This window comes from Halichoeres trimaculatus, unplaced genomic scaffold (assembly GCF_033239565.1).
Source record: "Halichoeres trimaculatus isolate MK-OKI-2021-1 unplaced genomic scaffold, fHalTri1.1 fHalTri1_scaffold_3, whole genome shotgun sequence".
Lineage (NCBI taxonomy): Eukaryota > Metazoa > Chordata > Actinopteri > Labriformes > Labridae > Halichoeres > Halichoeres trimaculatus.
The window spans coordinates 9,159,836-9,178,088 of NW_027437181.1; the positions used below are offsets into that span (position 1 = coordinate 9,159,836).

The 18,253-nt window shown below is 40.9% G+C and overlaps 1 protein-coding gene across 1 annotated transcript; it reads left to right on the forward strand.

Moving 5' to 3' along the window:
* Positions 1-970: 970 nt before the first annotated feature.
* LOC141787485 (ankyrin repeat and BTB/POZ domain-containing protein 2-like) lies at positions 971-18,204 on the forward strand. Its single transcript, XM_074665926.1, has 17 exons — positions 971-1,939; positions 8,894-9,043; positions 9,529-9,736; positions 11,568-11,720; positions 11,829-11,994; positions 12,214-12,303; positions 12,399-12,500; positions 12,930-13,026; positions 13,119-13,254; positions 13,344-13,582; positions 13,728-13,906; positions 14,030-14,135; positions 14,230-14,332; positions 14,904-14,976; positions 15,408-15,476; positions 15,586-15,699; positions 17,862-18,204. The coding sequence occupies exons 1-17, from the start codon at positions 1,084-1,086 to the stop codon at positions 18,072-18,074; spliced, it is 3,054 nt and encodes a 1,017-aa protein (XP_074522027.1). The 5' UTR covers positions 971-1,083; the 3' UTR covers positions 18,075-18,204.
* The last annotated feature ends 49 nt before the right edge of the window (positions 18,205-18,253 follow it).

Sequence of the window (18,253 nt, forward strand, 5' to 3'; positions counted from 1 at the left end):
TCCTGAAATATGTCAACTTAAAAGCACATAGTGGAGTCAGCTTCCCCATATTTCAAACAATGCTGGATGTTCAGACTGAGCATGTGCAGATTTTCAGACATCTACATTTCACAGTGTTGTATAGATCCCAGAATCTGTCTGTAAACTGATCAAAACAGTCCATTCAGATCTTCAGGAGACTTGCTGAAATGGAATGATCATCACATAAGGATCTTCTAACTGGTTTATGACACTTTGGAAGGGTGGGGACCTCAAACACCAAGGTCTGCCCATAAATATGCCTGTAACAGGCTTCAGAGGGCCAGCCAATTGGATGGAAAGATTTTTTTGTGACTAGGAGGCCCTTAAAGAAACAGCAGCTATTAAAAGAAGCATTTTAGACAGAGGCTGAAAAAATGTTTTCAAAAACAAACAAAAAAAAACAGTAAGAGAAAAATTTAAATACATATTTTTTAGCTGTAAATTAAATGAAGAAGAGACACTAAAGGGTCAGACTGAAGCCTTAAAAAATAAAACTTGTTGTTGAACAGTCAAACATTTGTGCTAAAAGTTATGAAGCGTTGGTCTCTATAAGACGCTTTGGGTTTTTTATGTCATGTTTTAAATAAAACATTTAATCCAAAAAGGTTTTGGCAGAATCAAAGGATAGAGGGTGGGGTGGCCAGCTAGAAACCCTGAAATAAATTACTGATTCATAAATAATAAAAAGGGTAAGTTCAATTCTTTAAATTAACAGTAGTAGTAGAAAAGTATAATCATTATAACCATCTTTCATCCTGTAGATGCAGTTCAGTATCTTGACCACATAGAGTCGCTGTTTGGCGTTTGTAGAACAATGTTGTGAACTCACTTGGCCAACTCGGGCTCTGATTGGTCTGTGTGCGTAAAAGCACTTTCCACTCACCTTCAAACTTTGGTGAGTTGTGATACGGAATGCTAGTCTCGTGCAGGTTTTCGCTCGTGGCAGTTCGAGACTGTCGAGTCCCCAAACTTTGTCAGAGAGACCATTTAATGGAAAACTTCAGGTCTGGTCTCTACCGTTCCTAAACTTGACGGTGCATTTGAAACACCTTTCTGGCCACGATGTCGAGCCGTTTGTTGGAGAAAACCCTGGAGAACTTGAGCCTGGATTCGGGCTACGTAGCTGGGGATCCCTGCCCGTCCCTCAGCCTGTCTCAGCCGCTTACCAGCACTCCACACCGGGGCACCTGGTGGCAGCACTCCGGCTCTCTGTCCAGCAGAAATGGCAGCTGGGACACGGTAAGCTCTCTGCCAGAGGACGCGGCGGACATCCTGGCCAAGTGTCCCTGCCTGCCTGACCTGGAGGAGTGTCCCTGGACCGAGCAGGAGCTGCGGGAGGTCGTGCGGCGAGCCACCGGATCCCCTTCGTCTTTCACCTTGGAGGCCATCCACCGGTTTTCCGTGCTCCTCCGGAGAGCTTTGGTGCGCATCTCCAGAGAAGCTCAGCGACTGAGCGAGCTCCACAGACGGTGCACGCGCCTGGAGGTGCAGAGTGCGGTGCGGCTCGTGCTGAGTTGGAGTCTGGCCGAGAGGTGCATCTCCTCCGCGGTGAAGGCTGTGTCCTTACACTGCATGAGCTCAGGTGACAGCGCGCGTCAGAGGAGCAAGTCCGCGCGCTGCGGGCTGACGCTCTCCGTGGGACGCTTCTTCAGGTGGATGGTGGAGGCGCGCGTGTCCGTTCGCGTGCACGAGTACGCCGCTGTGTGTTTGACAGCCTGCATGGAGAGCCTGATGGAGGAGGTGGCTGGACGGGCGGTGAGGCTGACGGAGGAGGAGGTGGAGGAAGAGGTGCAGGGTGGAGGGCTCACCTGCAGCCCGGTGACCGTGGAGCTGCTGGAGGGGGCCGTCAGCAACGACGCAGAGCTGTGGGGGCTGCTGCAGGTGTACGAGCACCTCATCTGTGGCAAAAACGCGAATGGTGAGTTCAAACACTGCAGGAAAAATCTGATTTTTACAGATCTTAATAAGTTTGACTTGCAGTAAATAAACATTGGATTACTAATAATTTACATTTTGACAATTTTTTGATGTCTTGAAATGGCTTAAATATTCAAAAATGTTTCATATCAAACAAACAAAAAAAAAACCCCACATTCATCATGTTAGACACTGATTAACAACTTATGTTGGATGAGTTTTCAAATTTGTATTTCAGTCGTTATAGCTCCAGTGTACAGCCATGTTTTTCTCTTTTAACGTTTTTAAACACGTTTTAATGTCAGGGGAATTAACCATTACTATTTAGGATGCTGTTAAGGCGGGAAAAATTATGCCTCACTTGTTCACCAGTAAAAACAATCATGGTTCGTTAGCCAAAAACACGTGTGTTGAATACACATATATGTTTTCATGTGAGAGGTGATCTCAGGGTCAGACTGGATTGAGGAGAGGCTCCCTCTGCAGATTCATCTTCACTCTTTCAACCTGCAAGATAATAACTAATCAACACATTAACTTTCAAAGATTCAGTGCAGTTTGTAAAGTTTCTGTCTAAAACTCTAAAACCAGAAACTGTTTTTTTTTCCAGATCTTAAGAGGAATACCTCGCTTTAACACACATGCATTTAAACAATCATGATGTTAACTTGTCATCATGGAACAACTGACCCTGACTCTGGAGGAAAACCCCTTTGTGGTCTCTGAAATCTGGGTGGTATCACAGAGCAGTTAATGGTGCCGTGAAATAAACACAGATAATCAGCCAACGTCTGAGAAGTTTGGGAAACCGTTCAGACAGGAAACAGTTTGGTAGCAAAAGATGGTCCCTGATAGACATCAGACATGCTTCACAAATGCACATCCGGCTCTCAATGACCTAAAACACTCCACTTACATGCAGGACTCAACTGAGGAGCCGAGTAATTACACCAAATCTTAGCATTTTTTCCCTGTACACAATATTCAAATTGAAATTTACACGCTAAATCATCACATTTGCATATTTTCACAGAAGATATTCCTCTTTTAGTCAGAGCACATGCAGATTATTTTAATTACAAATGTGTATTTTTTAATCTTACAAGGGCAAGAAAGAAGAGGAACAAATTTAAGTTTAAATACTGCAAATATTAAAATGTATGGATAACTTCTGTAGAGTGGTTAAGTCAAATTTTAGAGATAATATTGAGTATTTTTAAATTCATCAATGGGTAGCAAAATGTATGATAGGATATCTGGTAATTTAAAAAACACACCCACCACGCTTTACTTGGACTTAGACTCTCCACATTGTGACTCCAGCCCCCCTCAGAGGCTCTGTGTTTCTGTCTCCTGCCCCGTGCATGCTGGGATACACACCCCAAACCTCCCCTGAGAGCGAGCAGGAAGAAGCGGGAGCAGTGAATGAGTGAGTGTTGTTAGCCTCTGACCCTCACGGCCAACACAAAGGGGCTCTCATTCCCGCTCAGGCTACGGGGCTCCCGGCTCTGTCTGCTCCCCTAAACAAACAGCCGCTGTAGGAGAGGCTGTCTGTCACCTCTGTGCAGGAGCACGCTCACAGGACGCTCTCTGTGTAGTTTTAATAAGAGCTGAAATGTCCCACCTGATCTGATAATAAAAGTGAACCCCGGCCATGAAATGAGGTAAATGTTTCTCCTCTCTTTGCAGAGATCCTGCTGAGAGGTTTAGAAACACAGACTGAAAAGTCATCATTGTCCACAGATCATACCAAAGCAGATTTACATTGAAACTGTATCCGTTCATGTCTGCAGAGACGACGTTAAATCATTCAGCTTTGCCTCTTGAAGCCCTGGGCCTTATTTTTTACTGTTTCTTTATGTGTGCCTCACGTTTGTGTAAGGTTTCCTGTTTGCATTAAGCTAATTTAAAGTTTTGTAGATGCAGACAAATTTTGATTACAGTTAATGGTTTTTAGAAGTGATTTCCACTATACAGCCATGTCTATTTCTGTTGCAGAGCATTGATTTTATGCACTGCAAATCATTAAATCGCCAACATTTTGCAGATTTGTGTTGAGAAACATTCTGAAATGAACTTTTTTTTTCTCACACAGTCTTTCAGGGTTGAAAACACCTCTCCATCTTTACGTTTGAGAGACTCAGCCTCTTTGGGGCATCCTTTTTGTGCCCAGTCATGATACTGATTCATGCAAATTAAAAATTAACCTGAAAGGCTGTGAGATGTTCCTCCAGATTTTTTTTTTTGGCATTACAATTTTTTTGTGTATTTAGTTCCTTTTCCTGCTTTTTTTTTTACATCTTGTGGGCACCACCTGAAAGTAGAGTTAAATGATTTGCATAGCATCAACAATTTTCAGCATATTGTTTTCTCTGGCAGATTTTGAAGATACAGTTGTGAATCTTTGCAGGTTTGAGTCTCTCTGTGTGTTTCAGTTAAGCGTGGAGAGAAGCAGCTGTAGAAATGTTTGATATTGAGTCAGATTACAGACATTAGAGAGTAATCCAGCACTCAGTGAGCTTCCAGACGTCATATAATTCTATCTCCATCTGTTCTTCATGTAGGGCTCTGGAGAAGTGGTTTTCCAGACACAGCTGCAGATCTTTCTCATGTTTACTCTCCAGTCCTTTATTTACTCTCTTTTTGATTCTTTAATGATGAAACAAACAGATCAGTCAGAGCTTAAAGACTCCATGTTTCTCTGGGACTGCAGAGACTTATTCAGGGTCCTGTTTGGATGGTTTAACAGGACATAGTGACGCTTAGAACCAGAACCTGGCTCTGTGCTCACGTGTGTGTTCGCCTAAGACAACAGCGTCTATCTACACTGGCTCCAGACACACAGCCTACAGGGTTTCACCAGATTACTCTGCCATAACAAAACCTTCCCGCCAATTCTGACCCCTTTTTTTATCTAGTCCCTGTGAGCTTGTTAGAGAGTTTACTTACACTGAATCCTGATGCTGTGGTTCTGGTGACGTTTTAGAATCAGCAGCTCAGAGATGCTCTCACAAGCTGTGCAGCTGAATCTGGATTGCAGGACAGGATCTTTCTTTTTCACAGTGCAACTCTGCAGCACAAACTATGCCTTTGTACACCCATGTTTCATTCTAAAAAAGGACAATAGTGACATCATAGTGCATGCTATCATTGCATTGCATTGCGGCATTGCAGAAGCATGAGAGACGGGGCCTAGCAATACACAAAAGGAGCACTACATACACACCTCAGTCATGCACACACAACACCAGCTCCAAAGCTACACGTTGCCACCAGCTACTCTTAATTCATCCTCTGTTACCCCAGCCTCATGTGGTCTTACAGGGGTGTAAATAAATATCTGACCTTGAGGTGAAGTTTTGCATTAGTTCATACGGGACATGCTTTATCTGTTTTTAGCTGACAGGCAACAACCAATCACAGCTCATCTACTAAACTTTTTTAATCTCTCAGCAAAGAGTTGTGAAAATGTATATGTTCCCTGAGGAAAAGTGTCATCAGGGTAGGCATGGATACCAAATTAGGTACTTTTACAGGTACCAACCAGATTCTGTCTGTAGTACCTACTGAGTTCCGATCATGGAAATTCAAAAGGTTCCAATTTTAGGTAAAAGCATCCTTGTGACTGTGAGGGAGTAGAAGAGTAGGCGATTTTCCATACTGGACATGAACACAGCATTGCAAGTTTATATAGTGAAGAATAACCATGTTGAATTAAAAAAAACTCTGATGTTTTATTTTTAAACAAATTAATATTTATTACCACATAAACACTCAAAAAGTACCAAATATTGGTAGAGTGAGAACTGATGCCGATTGCCATATATTGGGCATTAGTACCGTACCATTTCAAATGTGAAAGGTACCCATCCCTACATCGGGGTCCTTTATTTTGAAGGAAACAAAAGTGTGTTATGAATACAGTCAGACGTCTTATTAGAATATCATCCTTGTGTTGTTGTTTTATGAAGTGCATACAGCCTCAGCATCATTGATAACCCTCAGCTTCAATAACAAGGTGCTCCATTTAGTCCCCCTAAGGTCAGACACACACTCATCTTCAAGGAGCACTCCCATTAATGTAGATTCTAACATTTCAATCCTTTAATCACACACTGAATGTTTCTTAAACAGCAACACTACACAAAAATGTTTGGGGCAGCAATTCAGCAGACATGAAATCTCCCAGAATTTCTTGTCATCTGACGTGACTTTAGAGTATGAACAAATACGGAGGATGAGCAGGGTCATCAGCCAGAGGCTGTGACGTGATCAGGAGCAATAAAATAGTTGCACTGACTCCAAATCCTTGGGTGGTGTTTGGACAAATAATTGGTTATAAAGAGCTAGGGGTGACTATTAGCTAGAACCTCTCGATACAATATGCATCACGATACGATAGTATCACGTTACGATTGTATCAGAATGTATAATAGTATCACAATATTGTGATATATTGCGATATTCTACCCAGTTCACTAAAAAAATAGAGATGATGTAGATGTAAATCAAATATTACTCAAAAACAAAAGGACCAAGGACAATATCAATGTCTATGGCATACTAACTTGCTCAGTACAACAAAAACTTACGTTATCAAAATTCTAAATTTGATATTTTAAATATACTTTGAAATTATATTTTTTATACAATCTATTGGCAACATACAGAGTAGTAGCTCTTTGGTGCCATCTATCGCAGTAGAAGTGAGGAAGTTGTATTTTACTTCCAACCCAGCTAACATATTAATCTTTAATTTTGCAAAAATATCGATGGAGGTCAAAATAGCACGATATATTGCCATATTAATGTTTTTTTCTCCACCTCTACAAAGAGCTCCAGTTAATTTTCTAGAACCCAGTATTTAAGGGTTTAAACACCTTTCTATCTCTGGCTCTTTGATGCTATGAAGCTTTTATTCTTGAGTGACTGATTTATATCCTCCCGTCTTTGTGAACAGAATCGACCAATCAGAGCTTCGGATCCCTCCAAACAAAGTTGGTTTACTAACAAGATGTCAGATTTGTTCTGGCTCAGGACTCTGTTTGCTTATTTGGACTCAGCTAAGACTCTGCTGAGGTGGTCCTGACCTGAACACACTGACTCTCACACACACGCCTTTGCTCTCTGTGGCTCTGTTGTTCTAGCCAAACACTTGCCGGTTTATACCTCTCTGCAGAAAGAGCTGTTGTTTTCAAGCACAGCGGCTGTGTTTTCTGTTTTCATTTGGCACACACACATGCGCACACACACGGCCATTAAAACATACTACACACAAACACAAACTTGTTCTGTTTTTTTTATTCAGCTTCACGAACACAAGAGGACAGAGTCAAAGGAAATGACTTAATTGCTCCTGATTCTGGATGTGAGCTGGCCACTGTTTGACTCGGGAGCTGAGGTGTGTGCGAGTGTGTGTGCCTGTGTGTGTGTTAGGGGGTCAGCCCTACACAGGTAGAGGTTTCAGAGAACAGTGGTTTGTGCTTTGTCCTGTGCAGACTGGACTCCTGTTGTGAGCTCATGAATAGATGCCTGTTCGCTCTCTGCTGTCTGTAAACACATCGAGGCAATTGGCACCAATTATCTCACACATACACACACTCAATCCTCTCTTTCACAAAGAAGCTGAGGTGTGTACAGCACGTCTGAGTGATGAATCTGTCCAATCAGGCTCTACCTAAACACAGCTTAACCTCACTTTGTCCCAGAGGTGTTGGAGTGGGCTGAGGTCAGATCTGTCTGTACCAAACATGGATACATCTACATGTGTGCAGCATTTCCACCTTTTCCTGCTGCATGAGACCAAATGTTGCTGCTTTCTTTTGTTGGTGATATTATCTGGGGCATTAAGCAGCAGTTTTGATGTCTTGTCTCTTCCAAAGGGGACAGTCTAACCTGCAGGTGCCTTGTTTTCCCTCGTAAACACTGACATCAGATCCTGTCTCTTTAAGAGGAACACTCCAAGAACTGATTACTGTGGCACAAATAAGTGCAATAAAAAGTGTCTTTATTGAATAAAAAAGAACATTTTGACCTGAATACAGGGATATTAGCATGAAATTCAAGACTGAAATTTTACCTGGACAGTACTCCATTGTTAATCGATCAGAAGGAAGATGTCTGTAAAGGTTAGGGATGGGTACCTTTCACATTTGAAACGATACGGTACCAATGCCCGGTGCCTGGCAATCGGTACTGGTACTCAACGGTACCAATTTTTGGTACTTTTTTGTATTCATGGAGTAAAATAATATCAATTTGTTTAATAATCCAGTATGAAAATTTTTCAATTCAACATATTTATTCTTCAATATATAACCTTGAAATGCTACGTTCATGTCCATTATGGAAAATCGCCACTCTTACACTCCCTCACAGTCACAATGATGTATTTAGGTTCCTAACTATGGTACCTTTTGATTTTACATGTATAGGTAATCTGTACTTTTGACATAATTCAGCTGGTGCCCATAAAAGTACCTAATTCAGTACCCATCCTGAGTAAGGGTTGACCCCCTTTGCATATTATTTATATTCTAAAACTTTTAAAGTACTTTAAAGTCTCAATCCTGTTTTTTTCCTACATCTATGCTGCCATTGAAAGGATCATAATTCCTCATCACAAAGAGAACTCAGTTTTGTTTTTGTGGTTCCTCCACTTTGAGCAGAGTGAGCCTGAGGAGTTTCTGCCAGCTGCTCATGTTGAGGATGTCGATGATGATTGTAATTCCTCGCACATAGCGTTGGTGGTTGAAGCTGACTCATACGAGCCGAGAGGATCTGCGTCAGGAGGCTCTTTAGTCCTCTTTTGTCCACTTCTATTGTGTGAAGATCAGGGGTCAGCAAAAACCCAACAGGACCCCAAGGACGGGGCTCTGACCCTGAGCTTGACGTCAAACATGAGGGTCTTTTTAACCGTTGTGTGTGTGTGTTTCTGTGTGTGTCATCCTTCTAGGTGAGCTGTCACTGCCGGCTCAGGTCAGCCCGTACACAAAGGTTCCTCAGGACATGATGGAGAGCAGGGCCAACGCCTACATCCAGCTGGAGCTGAGAACCCTGGAACAGGCCCTCCTCGCCACCTGTGTGGGCAGCATTGCAGAGCTCAGTGAGTGTGTGTGTGAGAGAGTGTGTGTATGTCACAGTCAGCTCCTGTGCTTTGTGTGAGCGTTTGTTTAAACTGTGACCGGCGCTCGCCTCCTGGGACACATCGTTAGCTGCTGTCAGCTCCCCCTCAGTTACATAACGAGCTGTGTGTTCGGAAAACAAGAGCACCTTCACACCCTGCAGGCCACCGTAGCTCATTATCCAAACGCTCATTACGGAGGGAATAAAGGAGCTCTTCAGTGTTCAGTGTGTTTCTGAGCCTTCAGGTGACATGTTCATGGAGCTCTCAAACACACGGTGCTCTGTGTGGAACAGGCATCAGGTTTATTAAATTACAGGAGCAGCTGATCTGCACAATGAGGTCAGGAATCAACGACGGAAAAATGATTTCTATCAGTGAAAATGTGAAGGTCAATAAGCCCAAAATACTTTTTTTTTCCATTATTCTCAACTTTTAATTAACTTTTGTCGTTAACTCTGTTCCAGGTGATCTGGTCTCTCGAGCGATGCACCACATGCAGCGTCTGCACAGCTCGAACGTCTTCACCAGCCCGTCTCGCTCAGCCAATCAGCTGTCGGTATCCTGGGCCCCTGACGCTCTCAGAACGCTCTACTACTTCCTGTCCAGCCCTCACATGGAGTCTTTGGAGAACCCGCACCTGGAGCCTCCTACTCTGACGCTGAACAGAGAGAGGTACAGAAGTGTTAGAGGCAAACATGTTGCACTTTTTAAAACAAGATGGTATATCAGTACAAAAGAAGCTCTGCAATTTAAAAACAGCATTTTTTAAGATTAATAATTCCACAAATAACCTTTATTCAAATCAGTAAAAACATATTACAGCAGGATTTCAGACAGTACCTGCAACGGTTCTCAGAAACCTCCTGTGTATTGTTATCAGGGTTCATTGTTTCCTCATCAGTATCTTGTAGTATTTCAGTGAAGATCTTGTAGCTACACAGAGGGAGATGCATTTGAGTTAATAGATAAATTTAAAAAAATCAATTGCAAGACTTTGCTGGGTGCTCTGACACAAAAACAAAATACAGAGAATTTTTTGCAGCTTTTTGAATCCATGGAAACATTTCAAAGATCCTGAAATCTCGAAGGAGTTTTCATGATGCTAAACAAAAAAAATTCAGGATCTAACAAAGAGATTTTCATGGTCTTGCAAAAGTTGTCAAAGATCCATCAAGACTCTCTCTGGATCCTGAAGTGCTTTTAGGGTCTTGCACAGAGTTTTGCTTGTTATTGAATACATTTTGCAAGATCCAGGGTTTTTGATCCAAGACAGTTTCACAGAATCTATGAAACTTTATTTGAGATCTTTATTTCCCTGGAAAATCTCTTAAAGTCTTTATCAAGATCCTTAAAAATGTACAAAGATTCTCAATTTTACAAGATCTCTTTTAATATTTGTTACACCCAAGAAACTTTCGAAAGATCCTGAGATACCTCAGATATATCCAGATAGATATTTGTAAAGATCAAAAGGAATTTCTTGTTATTTTTGAAAGTTTCCCTTTAAGTTTACCTCCTCTTTATGAAGATAAAAGTTTAGATGTATGTTCAGAATTTTCCCGTTTTCTCCTAATGCTGAACCCATTTCTTTCCCTTACATTAAAGCCAACAGATGTAGGTGTAGGTTTATTTATTAATTTATTCATTTATCAATTAATCAATTTATTTCTTAATGTATTTATTTATTTATTTATTTACTCACTTCACTTACTTCTGACTTACACACGTACCTACTTATTTATTAATTTATAATTTGTTTATTTACTGACAGACCTTCTTACTGACTTACTTTCTTTCATTCTTGCTTACTCACTTTACTAACTTTTATTTATTACCAGACACTATATATTTATCTCTTTTTATGTGTCTTAGCCTAACTATTTATCTTCTTATTTACTGCACTGTAACTTTCAGCTTTTTAATTTTTATATCCTAAAGTTTTAGTTCTACATCGTTTCTTGTAATCTTGTAATACTTTTTTTTTATCTTATTTGTTTCTTTTAGCTTGGTTGTTTTATTTTCTTACTGTGAGTTTAACATTTTACTTTACCTTCAGTGTTTCCTCATGAACGTCTCCAGATAGCGTTTCCACAGTTCCTCCGGTCATCTGCAGGGATTTTGATCAACTGTGTTCACCTTGTGCACAAGGGGTGTGGGTTGGTGGGTTAGAGGTGGAGGGTTGTACACCGATTTTTTTTTTTTTTTGCTTTGTTTTGTTTTGTTTTGATTTGTCAAGCACTTTGTGTTGCCACCGCTAGGCATGAAAAGTGCTATATGAATAAAGTTTGATTGATAGATTGATTGACTTTCAAAGCTTTGTTCCTGAACTTTGGTATAACAATAAATCAAATGCTCAGACACCAAACTATTCATCACACACATGTCATTGAGGCACGTTCAGGACTATGAAAAGCTTAATGGACTTTAAAACCAATTACAGTGACCTTAAAGAGGTAAAAAGAACTGTCATGAATTTCCTGATGGCATGCTGACTTTCCTCCAGGCCGTTCCTGCTCCTTCCTCCTCTCATGGAGTGGATCAGAGTCTCCGTGGTGCATGCTGAACACCGCCGCAGCCTATTGGTGGACAGTGATGACGTCAGACAGACTGCAAGGCTTCTCCTGGCAGGACTGGACTGTGAACCTCGACAGTTGAAGTAAGGAGCACCTCGCTGGTCCTGATATCTGACCTAAATGAAGCTGTACATGTTTGAGAACAGTGGGTGAAGAAGGATCAGGATCATTCTGTTCCTGTGTCTTTGCAGGTCGGCGTGCTGCTTCCAGTCCCTGAAGTGTTTGAACGCTGAAGCTGCTGCAGCAAAGTTTCAACTGGACCTGGGATTCAGGATGCTCTCATGTGGCCGAGCTGATCTGGTTCATCAGGCTGCTCGGCTCCTAGGAGCTGAGGGGGTCAACACCATAGACGACCAGGTGATAAGGAGAAACGTTGACTATTGAAACAACACACTCAGTGATACTTCATCTGTTCTCTGACGTACAGCTTTGATTTCTGATTCATACCAAGTCGATCTCAAACAATTGCTTAACTGTAAACTTGCTGCATCAAACGTTTGCTTTAATTATTCTTAATATGAGGGTTTGTGTGGATGTGTGTGTAAAGTCTCAGGTCTAAAGTTCTTGTTCCTGCAGGGCATGACTCCTCTGATGTACGCCTCTGCAGCAGGAGATGAAGCCTTGGTTCAGATGCTTATTGAGGCAGGAGCTCACCTGGACTTGCAGGTAAGAACTCAAAGCTTTTCCAGCACAGATAAGTGTTTTCCTGAATGTAAACTGGTGTAAAAAGGAGGTCAAATCTGGGCCCTGTGTGTCTTCAGGTCCCAGGATGCTCCAGTAGACACCCGTCTGTTCACCCTGGCAGTCGGCGCTGGGCGGCTCTGACCTTCGCGGTGCTTCACAGCCACCTGTCTGTGGCTCAGGTGAGGTTTCATCAAAGCTTTTAAGACCCTTTAAAGACAGTAACATGTAGTTCAAGCTGGTTCAATGCTGGGACAAACACAAGATGATTTATTAGACAGATTTAATTTAATTTAGCCTGTTTGGTGGCTCCAAGTTGAAACATTAACTGTTGCAGCTCCAAACATCGGATGCTGTTTGACATTCAGAGCCAGAGAACGTGTGCAAATAAGACTGAGGATGGAAGTATTTTCATTTCCCTCTTAAAGAACAACCTTTTTTTTGGTTATTTGGACAGTTTTTAATGTAACTGGGACTCATTTTTTAGTTTACTCATCCTCTTTCAGCAGGAGTAGTTTTTATTTTAGATTTCGGACTGATGTCTACTGTGAGCTTGAAGGTACCAGGGTCAGTTTAACTTCTCTCTAAAGATGTCGTCTCTGTGTCGACAGCTGCTGTTGGAGGCCGGAGCAGATGTGGAGGGAGGAGCTCTGCAGGATGGCGAGGGGGGCTCAGCTGAGACGCCGCTTCAGCTCGCTGCAGCTGCAGGTACGCTGCGTCTGAAAACATCAGCTTTCAGAGCTGAACAGATAAAGTATAAGAGCTACACATCCAGACTGAACTCTCTTTCATCCGTCCAGGCCACTATGAGATGGTGAGCATGCTGCTCACTCATGGAGCAGACCCTCTGCTCAGAGTGCATCATGGGAATTCACTGACGTCCCCCCTGTACGAGGACATGAATTGTTTCAGCTATGCTGCAGCACACGGACACAGGTGAGGAGTTTGGCACACTACAGGCATTATTTGCTCTCTTTAAAGTCCCATCCTCCATCTTTGAACCTACCTGCTCTCCTCTCTTTCAGGAACATCCTCAGGAGGCTCCTGATGCAGCCGCAGCACAGGAAGGAGGACATCCTGTCTCTGGAGGAGATCCTGGCTGAAGGTGTTGAGGATGAAGAGGAGGAGGTTGGTGTGAAAACTCTGGACTCTCAGAGTCCTGTGCCTCATCTGTGTAAGGCTCGGATGAAAGCTCTGCAGCAGGCGGCGTACTACAGCGCTGAGCATGGATACCTGGACGTGACGCTGGAGCTCAGAGAGATGGGTGAGCTCATGATGGGTCTTAGAGTTTATTTCCTGTGAGCTTTTACTTTGAGATCAATGTTGTTCTGGACTTATGTATTTTTACAATAAGTCTAAAACCAGACCTCTTCTCTTCCTTCTTCCTTCCTTGTCCTGCGTCTGTCCAGGTGTTCCCTGGAGGCTGCACACCTGGCTACAGAGTCTGCTCAGAGCTCAGCAGCTGAGCAGAGACAAAGTCCTGGTCTCTCTCCTCTCAGAGTTCTCCTCCATCCGGAGGGACGACTACACTCCTGAGCTCCTCTCCACAGGTGTACCACTCATGTTCAGCATGATGGAGACCAGCAAGGTGGGTTAAAGAAATGTAGTGTTGTGTTTTATCTTTACCCACAACTTTTTCAAAGACCTGAACCTCTTCTTTCTTTGTCCTGAAAATACAGAGCATGCATGTATCATTTTTTTGTCTCTGCAGGATTATGTGACCGTGAAGCGTCTGGCGTCCGCGCTCTCTTTCTGCTACAGCTGCTCTCCTGTTCTTCCGATCCCTCCACAGGACGTCACTCTGTCCACACAGCTCGGTAACACGTCCCTGCTGTCTTGTGAAAACGTATTCAACCTACTTTCTTTGATATGTGGAGCTTCTAAAGAAAAATTTGTTGTCTCTGTCCTCAGATATCCATTTCTTAAACAACCAGGAGATGTCAGACGTGACCTTCATGTTAGACGGGCGTCTGTTCTTCGCTCACAGGGTGCTGCTGATGTCGGCATCTGAACGGTCTGATCCTTCTTTTTCCACAGAGCCTCTCTAAACTCTTTGAAAACATTGAGCCATTAAACTTTAACTGTTTAAGAGCTGTGCATCTAGGTCTTTGGTGATGACTTTCATAAGAGTTTATAACAGTTTAATAGATTAGGTACTTTAGGTATGTAGACTCAATTTGGTTGTTTCACTTTTTAACTTATTAACAAGAAAACAAGGAAATTCAAAAATACACTTTGTAACATGTTTGTTTAAAAAAGAAAAAGCAGAAATGAAAGAAAACCTTTAATTTATTGACCTTTAGTTAAATTATTCAGATTTTTTATAGATTTTTTAAAGGCGTGCAATAGACTCTACTTCAAAATCTTTCTCTTTAAATATATTTTTGCACTTATTCTATTTATTCTTTGTGTTTTATGAATTGATGCTCTTGTGTTTTATGAATTGATCACTGTGAAGCACTTTGAAATGCATTTTATTTGTATGAAAGTTGCTGTATAATTAAAAGTTGATTGATTGATTCAATGTTACCAGAACTGTCCCTTTCAAAATAAAAGTCTCATATCCTGATGTTTTGTGTCTCCAGGTTCAGACAGATGCTTTCTGATTCCCATGATGACATCATCCACATCAGTCACATGACCTACAACACATTCCAGGTGAGACATTTACCTTCAGCTTTTATTTATGGGTGACAGATGTAGTCAGATGGTGTAACCATTTTTTTCTCTTAAAAATCAGATATTGTCTGATATCAGTACAACAAATCCATATTATCAAGTTTAGAAATGAAATATTTTATATATACTTTGAAATGATATTTCATAAGAAATAACTATTTTCATCTGTACAGCTGTATAACTTCAAGGGAGGTGAATTATTTAATACTTTTCATGCTTTTGTGGTCACATAAAATACCATGACAGCAACAGAAGTGCAAGCCATACATTTAAACAACCATCTGACATGTTGTTTTAACAAGTTTAAAGCTATTTTTTAATACTAACTTGTATTTGTCAATGTTCCTTACTCTGAAGTGAACTGTTGTGTCATTAAAGTGTTTCTCTATGGTGTTCCCATGTGTCTGTAGCTGATGATGAAATCTCTGTACTGTGGAGGAACAGACGGACTGACTGTGACACACTCTGAGGCAGTCCAGGTGAAACTAACTCTGTGAAACAATCACAAACCTGATCATTTAAAATATTTGAAAAGATGGACAGGCTGTTCTTCTTGTCTCACTGTGGTGCTGTCGTTGTTTGGTGCAGCTGCTGCCGGTGTCTTCGTTCTTCCAGCTCAGAGGTCTTCAGAGGAGCTGTGAGATGAAGCTGTCACAGAACTTAACTCTGGACAACGTGGTCCACATTTATCAGACGGCACAGGTACAAACACACGTCAGTCTGACGTTTGTCTTCTCACTGAGCAGAGAGTGGAGCTAACATTTCAGATAAAACTCTGATGCAGCATCTGAGTTCAGAGATTAAACCAAGAAACAACTCTTTCTCTCTCTTCCTGTTTGACTGAAGCTGTGTATCTGTGGGTTTATCTGGAGGAGTAGCCTCTGCTCATTTTTTACATTTTCAAGACAGGAAATTACTGTTTCTGCTGGGTGACAAAATACAGTTAAGTAAAATTAGTGGGGAAACTTGCTCAAATATAAAGAAAAAAGAGAAGTTGAAACTATGAGATACCAATTTTACTGTAGTCATAATTATTCTAGCACTTTCAACAAAGCTTTTTGCATTATGTTAAGCTGCAGAAACGATGCAGTAAAGAATAATTTTAAGATACTACAGTCTCTGCAAGCAGATCATTTGAATATATTAGGTCTGTTGAGTGTGCCAAAATGACAAGTTTATTATTTATATATTTTATTTATTTTTATTCTATTTCAGCTTTTTGACCAATGATTTATCTATTTATTCTTTCTTTCTTCATTCAATTTTTTTGTTTATTCATTTGTTTTATTTTATTTCTTTTTCCTTTTCTTTTCTTTTAAGCTCATGTTTTTTTTTCTTAGCTCATGACTTTTTTTTGCTTTTAAAATTTTTTTTCAGGTTATAATTTTTTGAGCTCATGATTTTTGTTTTTTTTATCTTTTTATTTTTATTGATTTTTTTTTTTTTTTAATTGGCCATAGAACATTCTGTTTGTGATAAGTCAGGCTGTGAACGATTTACTTTTAAGCTCTAAATATAATGTCAGGTCCTGAAGTGTTTTCAGTTTTATTTAGGGCTGGGCAACGATCAAAACTTTTAATGGTAATTAATCGCATGATTTCCCTGATTAATCATAATTAACTGCATTGTAAATTCAGAATCTAATAATGACTTCAAAAGCAGTGTATAGTGCACTTTTATTGGAATGTTCTGCCATATGAACGAAAGTGCCATAACATCTGTCAGGCAAACAGTAAATCAGTACTTGTTATACAGTAATAGTTAAATCACATATTTAGTGCAAATCAAATTTACAAAATGTAAATACAAAATTAAAGCTTATTGCCACTGTCAGGGCATTAAAGTGATACTCTGGGATGGAACAAGTTGGGTCCTATCACAAGGTTTAGGGCAGAAATTACCCCTACAGCTAGGGCTGAACAATTTATCATTTTCAGATTGAAATCGCAATTTTAGACAATGCAATTTTGAGATCGCCAAAGCAGCAATTTTTTGCAGCGCTCCTGACTGACTCAGGATCTGTTGTGTCAAGTATTATACACGTTCTGTTTTTCAAATTTGTAGACAATCTATATGTTAGAAGTGCTGGTAAGCAGGTCAACAACACAAAGCCTCTGTTTAGGAGTAGAAGTTGATGAAAACAGATTATTTATCATCACTATTGATGATCAAAAAATCATGAATTGCAATATCTGCCAGAAAAGTTAGATCTTTTTTCCTAAAATCGTTCAGCCCTACATGTGAATATCCCAAAGCTTGATTTGAAGAAAATCTTGAATCGACGTGAATCGAATTGAAATCACAACTACAAAAAACACAAATAAGCAGACTCGGACCGAAAAAGTCTAATATCAGTCTGCATTCACGCTTTATGTATAGAATTTTCAGCGTGTTACTTTCACGCAGAAACACCGCTAAATAAGGCTCTAGTTCTCATCGTGTCTCTTCCTCCTGGCAGACTACCTGCGTTTGTTTATATCTGGCACGCCGTGCACGCGGACTGATACACTAAGCGACGGGCGCCTTTAAGTTCCGTGGTGTTGCCCCTCTTCTCCATGCTTGTTTTGGTTACTCATCGTGGTTTTTCCGCCAATTTTACTTCCGGTTCCGCCGCGGTCAGCAACAAATATTTATAAAATAAAAGCATGTGAGCAACATGCACTAATGTGCGATAAAATATTCAACGGCAGTAATAGATTGACGGGTTAACGTGAAAATAATGCGTTAACTTGCCCAGCACTAGTTTTATTTAAACCATTAAAACAGGGCAGTTTCTATTTTAGTTTAGAACAATACTATACTTCATGTAGAAAAGATAAAAACTCAATCTAGGCTCAGTCTGACCTCTATCTATGTCTCTGTAGCACCATGGAGCAGCTGCTCTCTGCAGGTTTTGTGAAGGATTCTTCCTCCAGAACATGGATCAGCTTCTGGACCAGGAGGACTTCCATCGTCTGCTGCTCTGCCCCAGTATTAAAACCCTGAACCAGGATCCGAATCCACCAGCACTCCTCAGGACTTTAGAGCAGACGCTAATCCAAAGACTGTTCAACATGCACGCTGCATGTCGAGAGTAAAAACTGTCACACTTTGTGTGTGAGGGAAGAGGAGCCATAAACTGTTTTTATTGCAAAGACGATGTCAAATTATCATCTGCGTTTCAGAACGTTATTGCTTTTATTTATTATTTTTTAAGGTGAGTGAATTTTTTTGAAGCTAGTACGAAATTACAGGATTCAAAAAGTCTTGTTGTTGA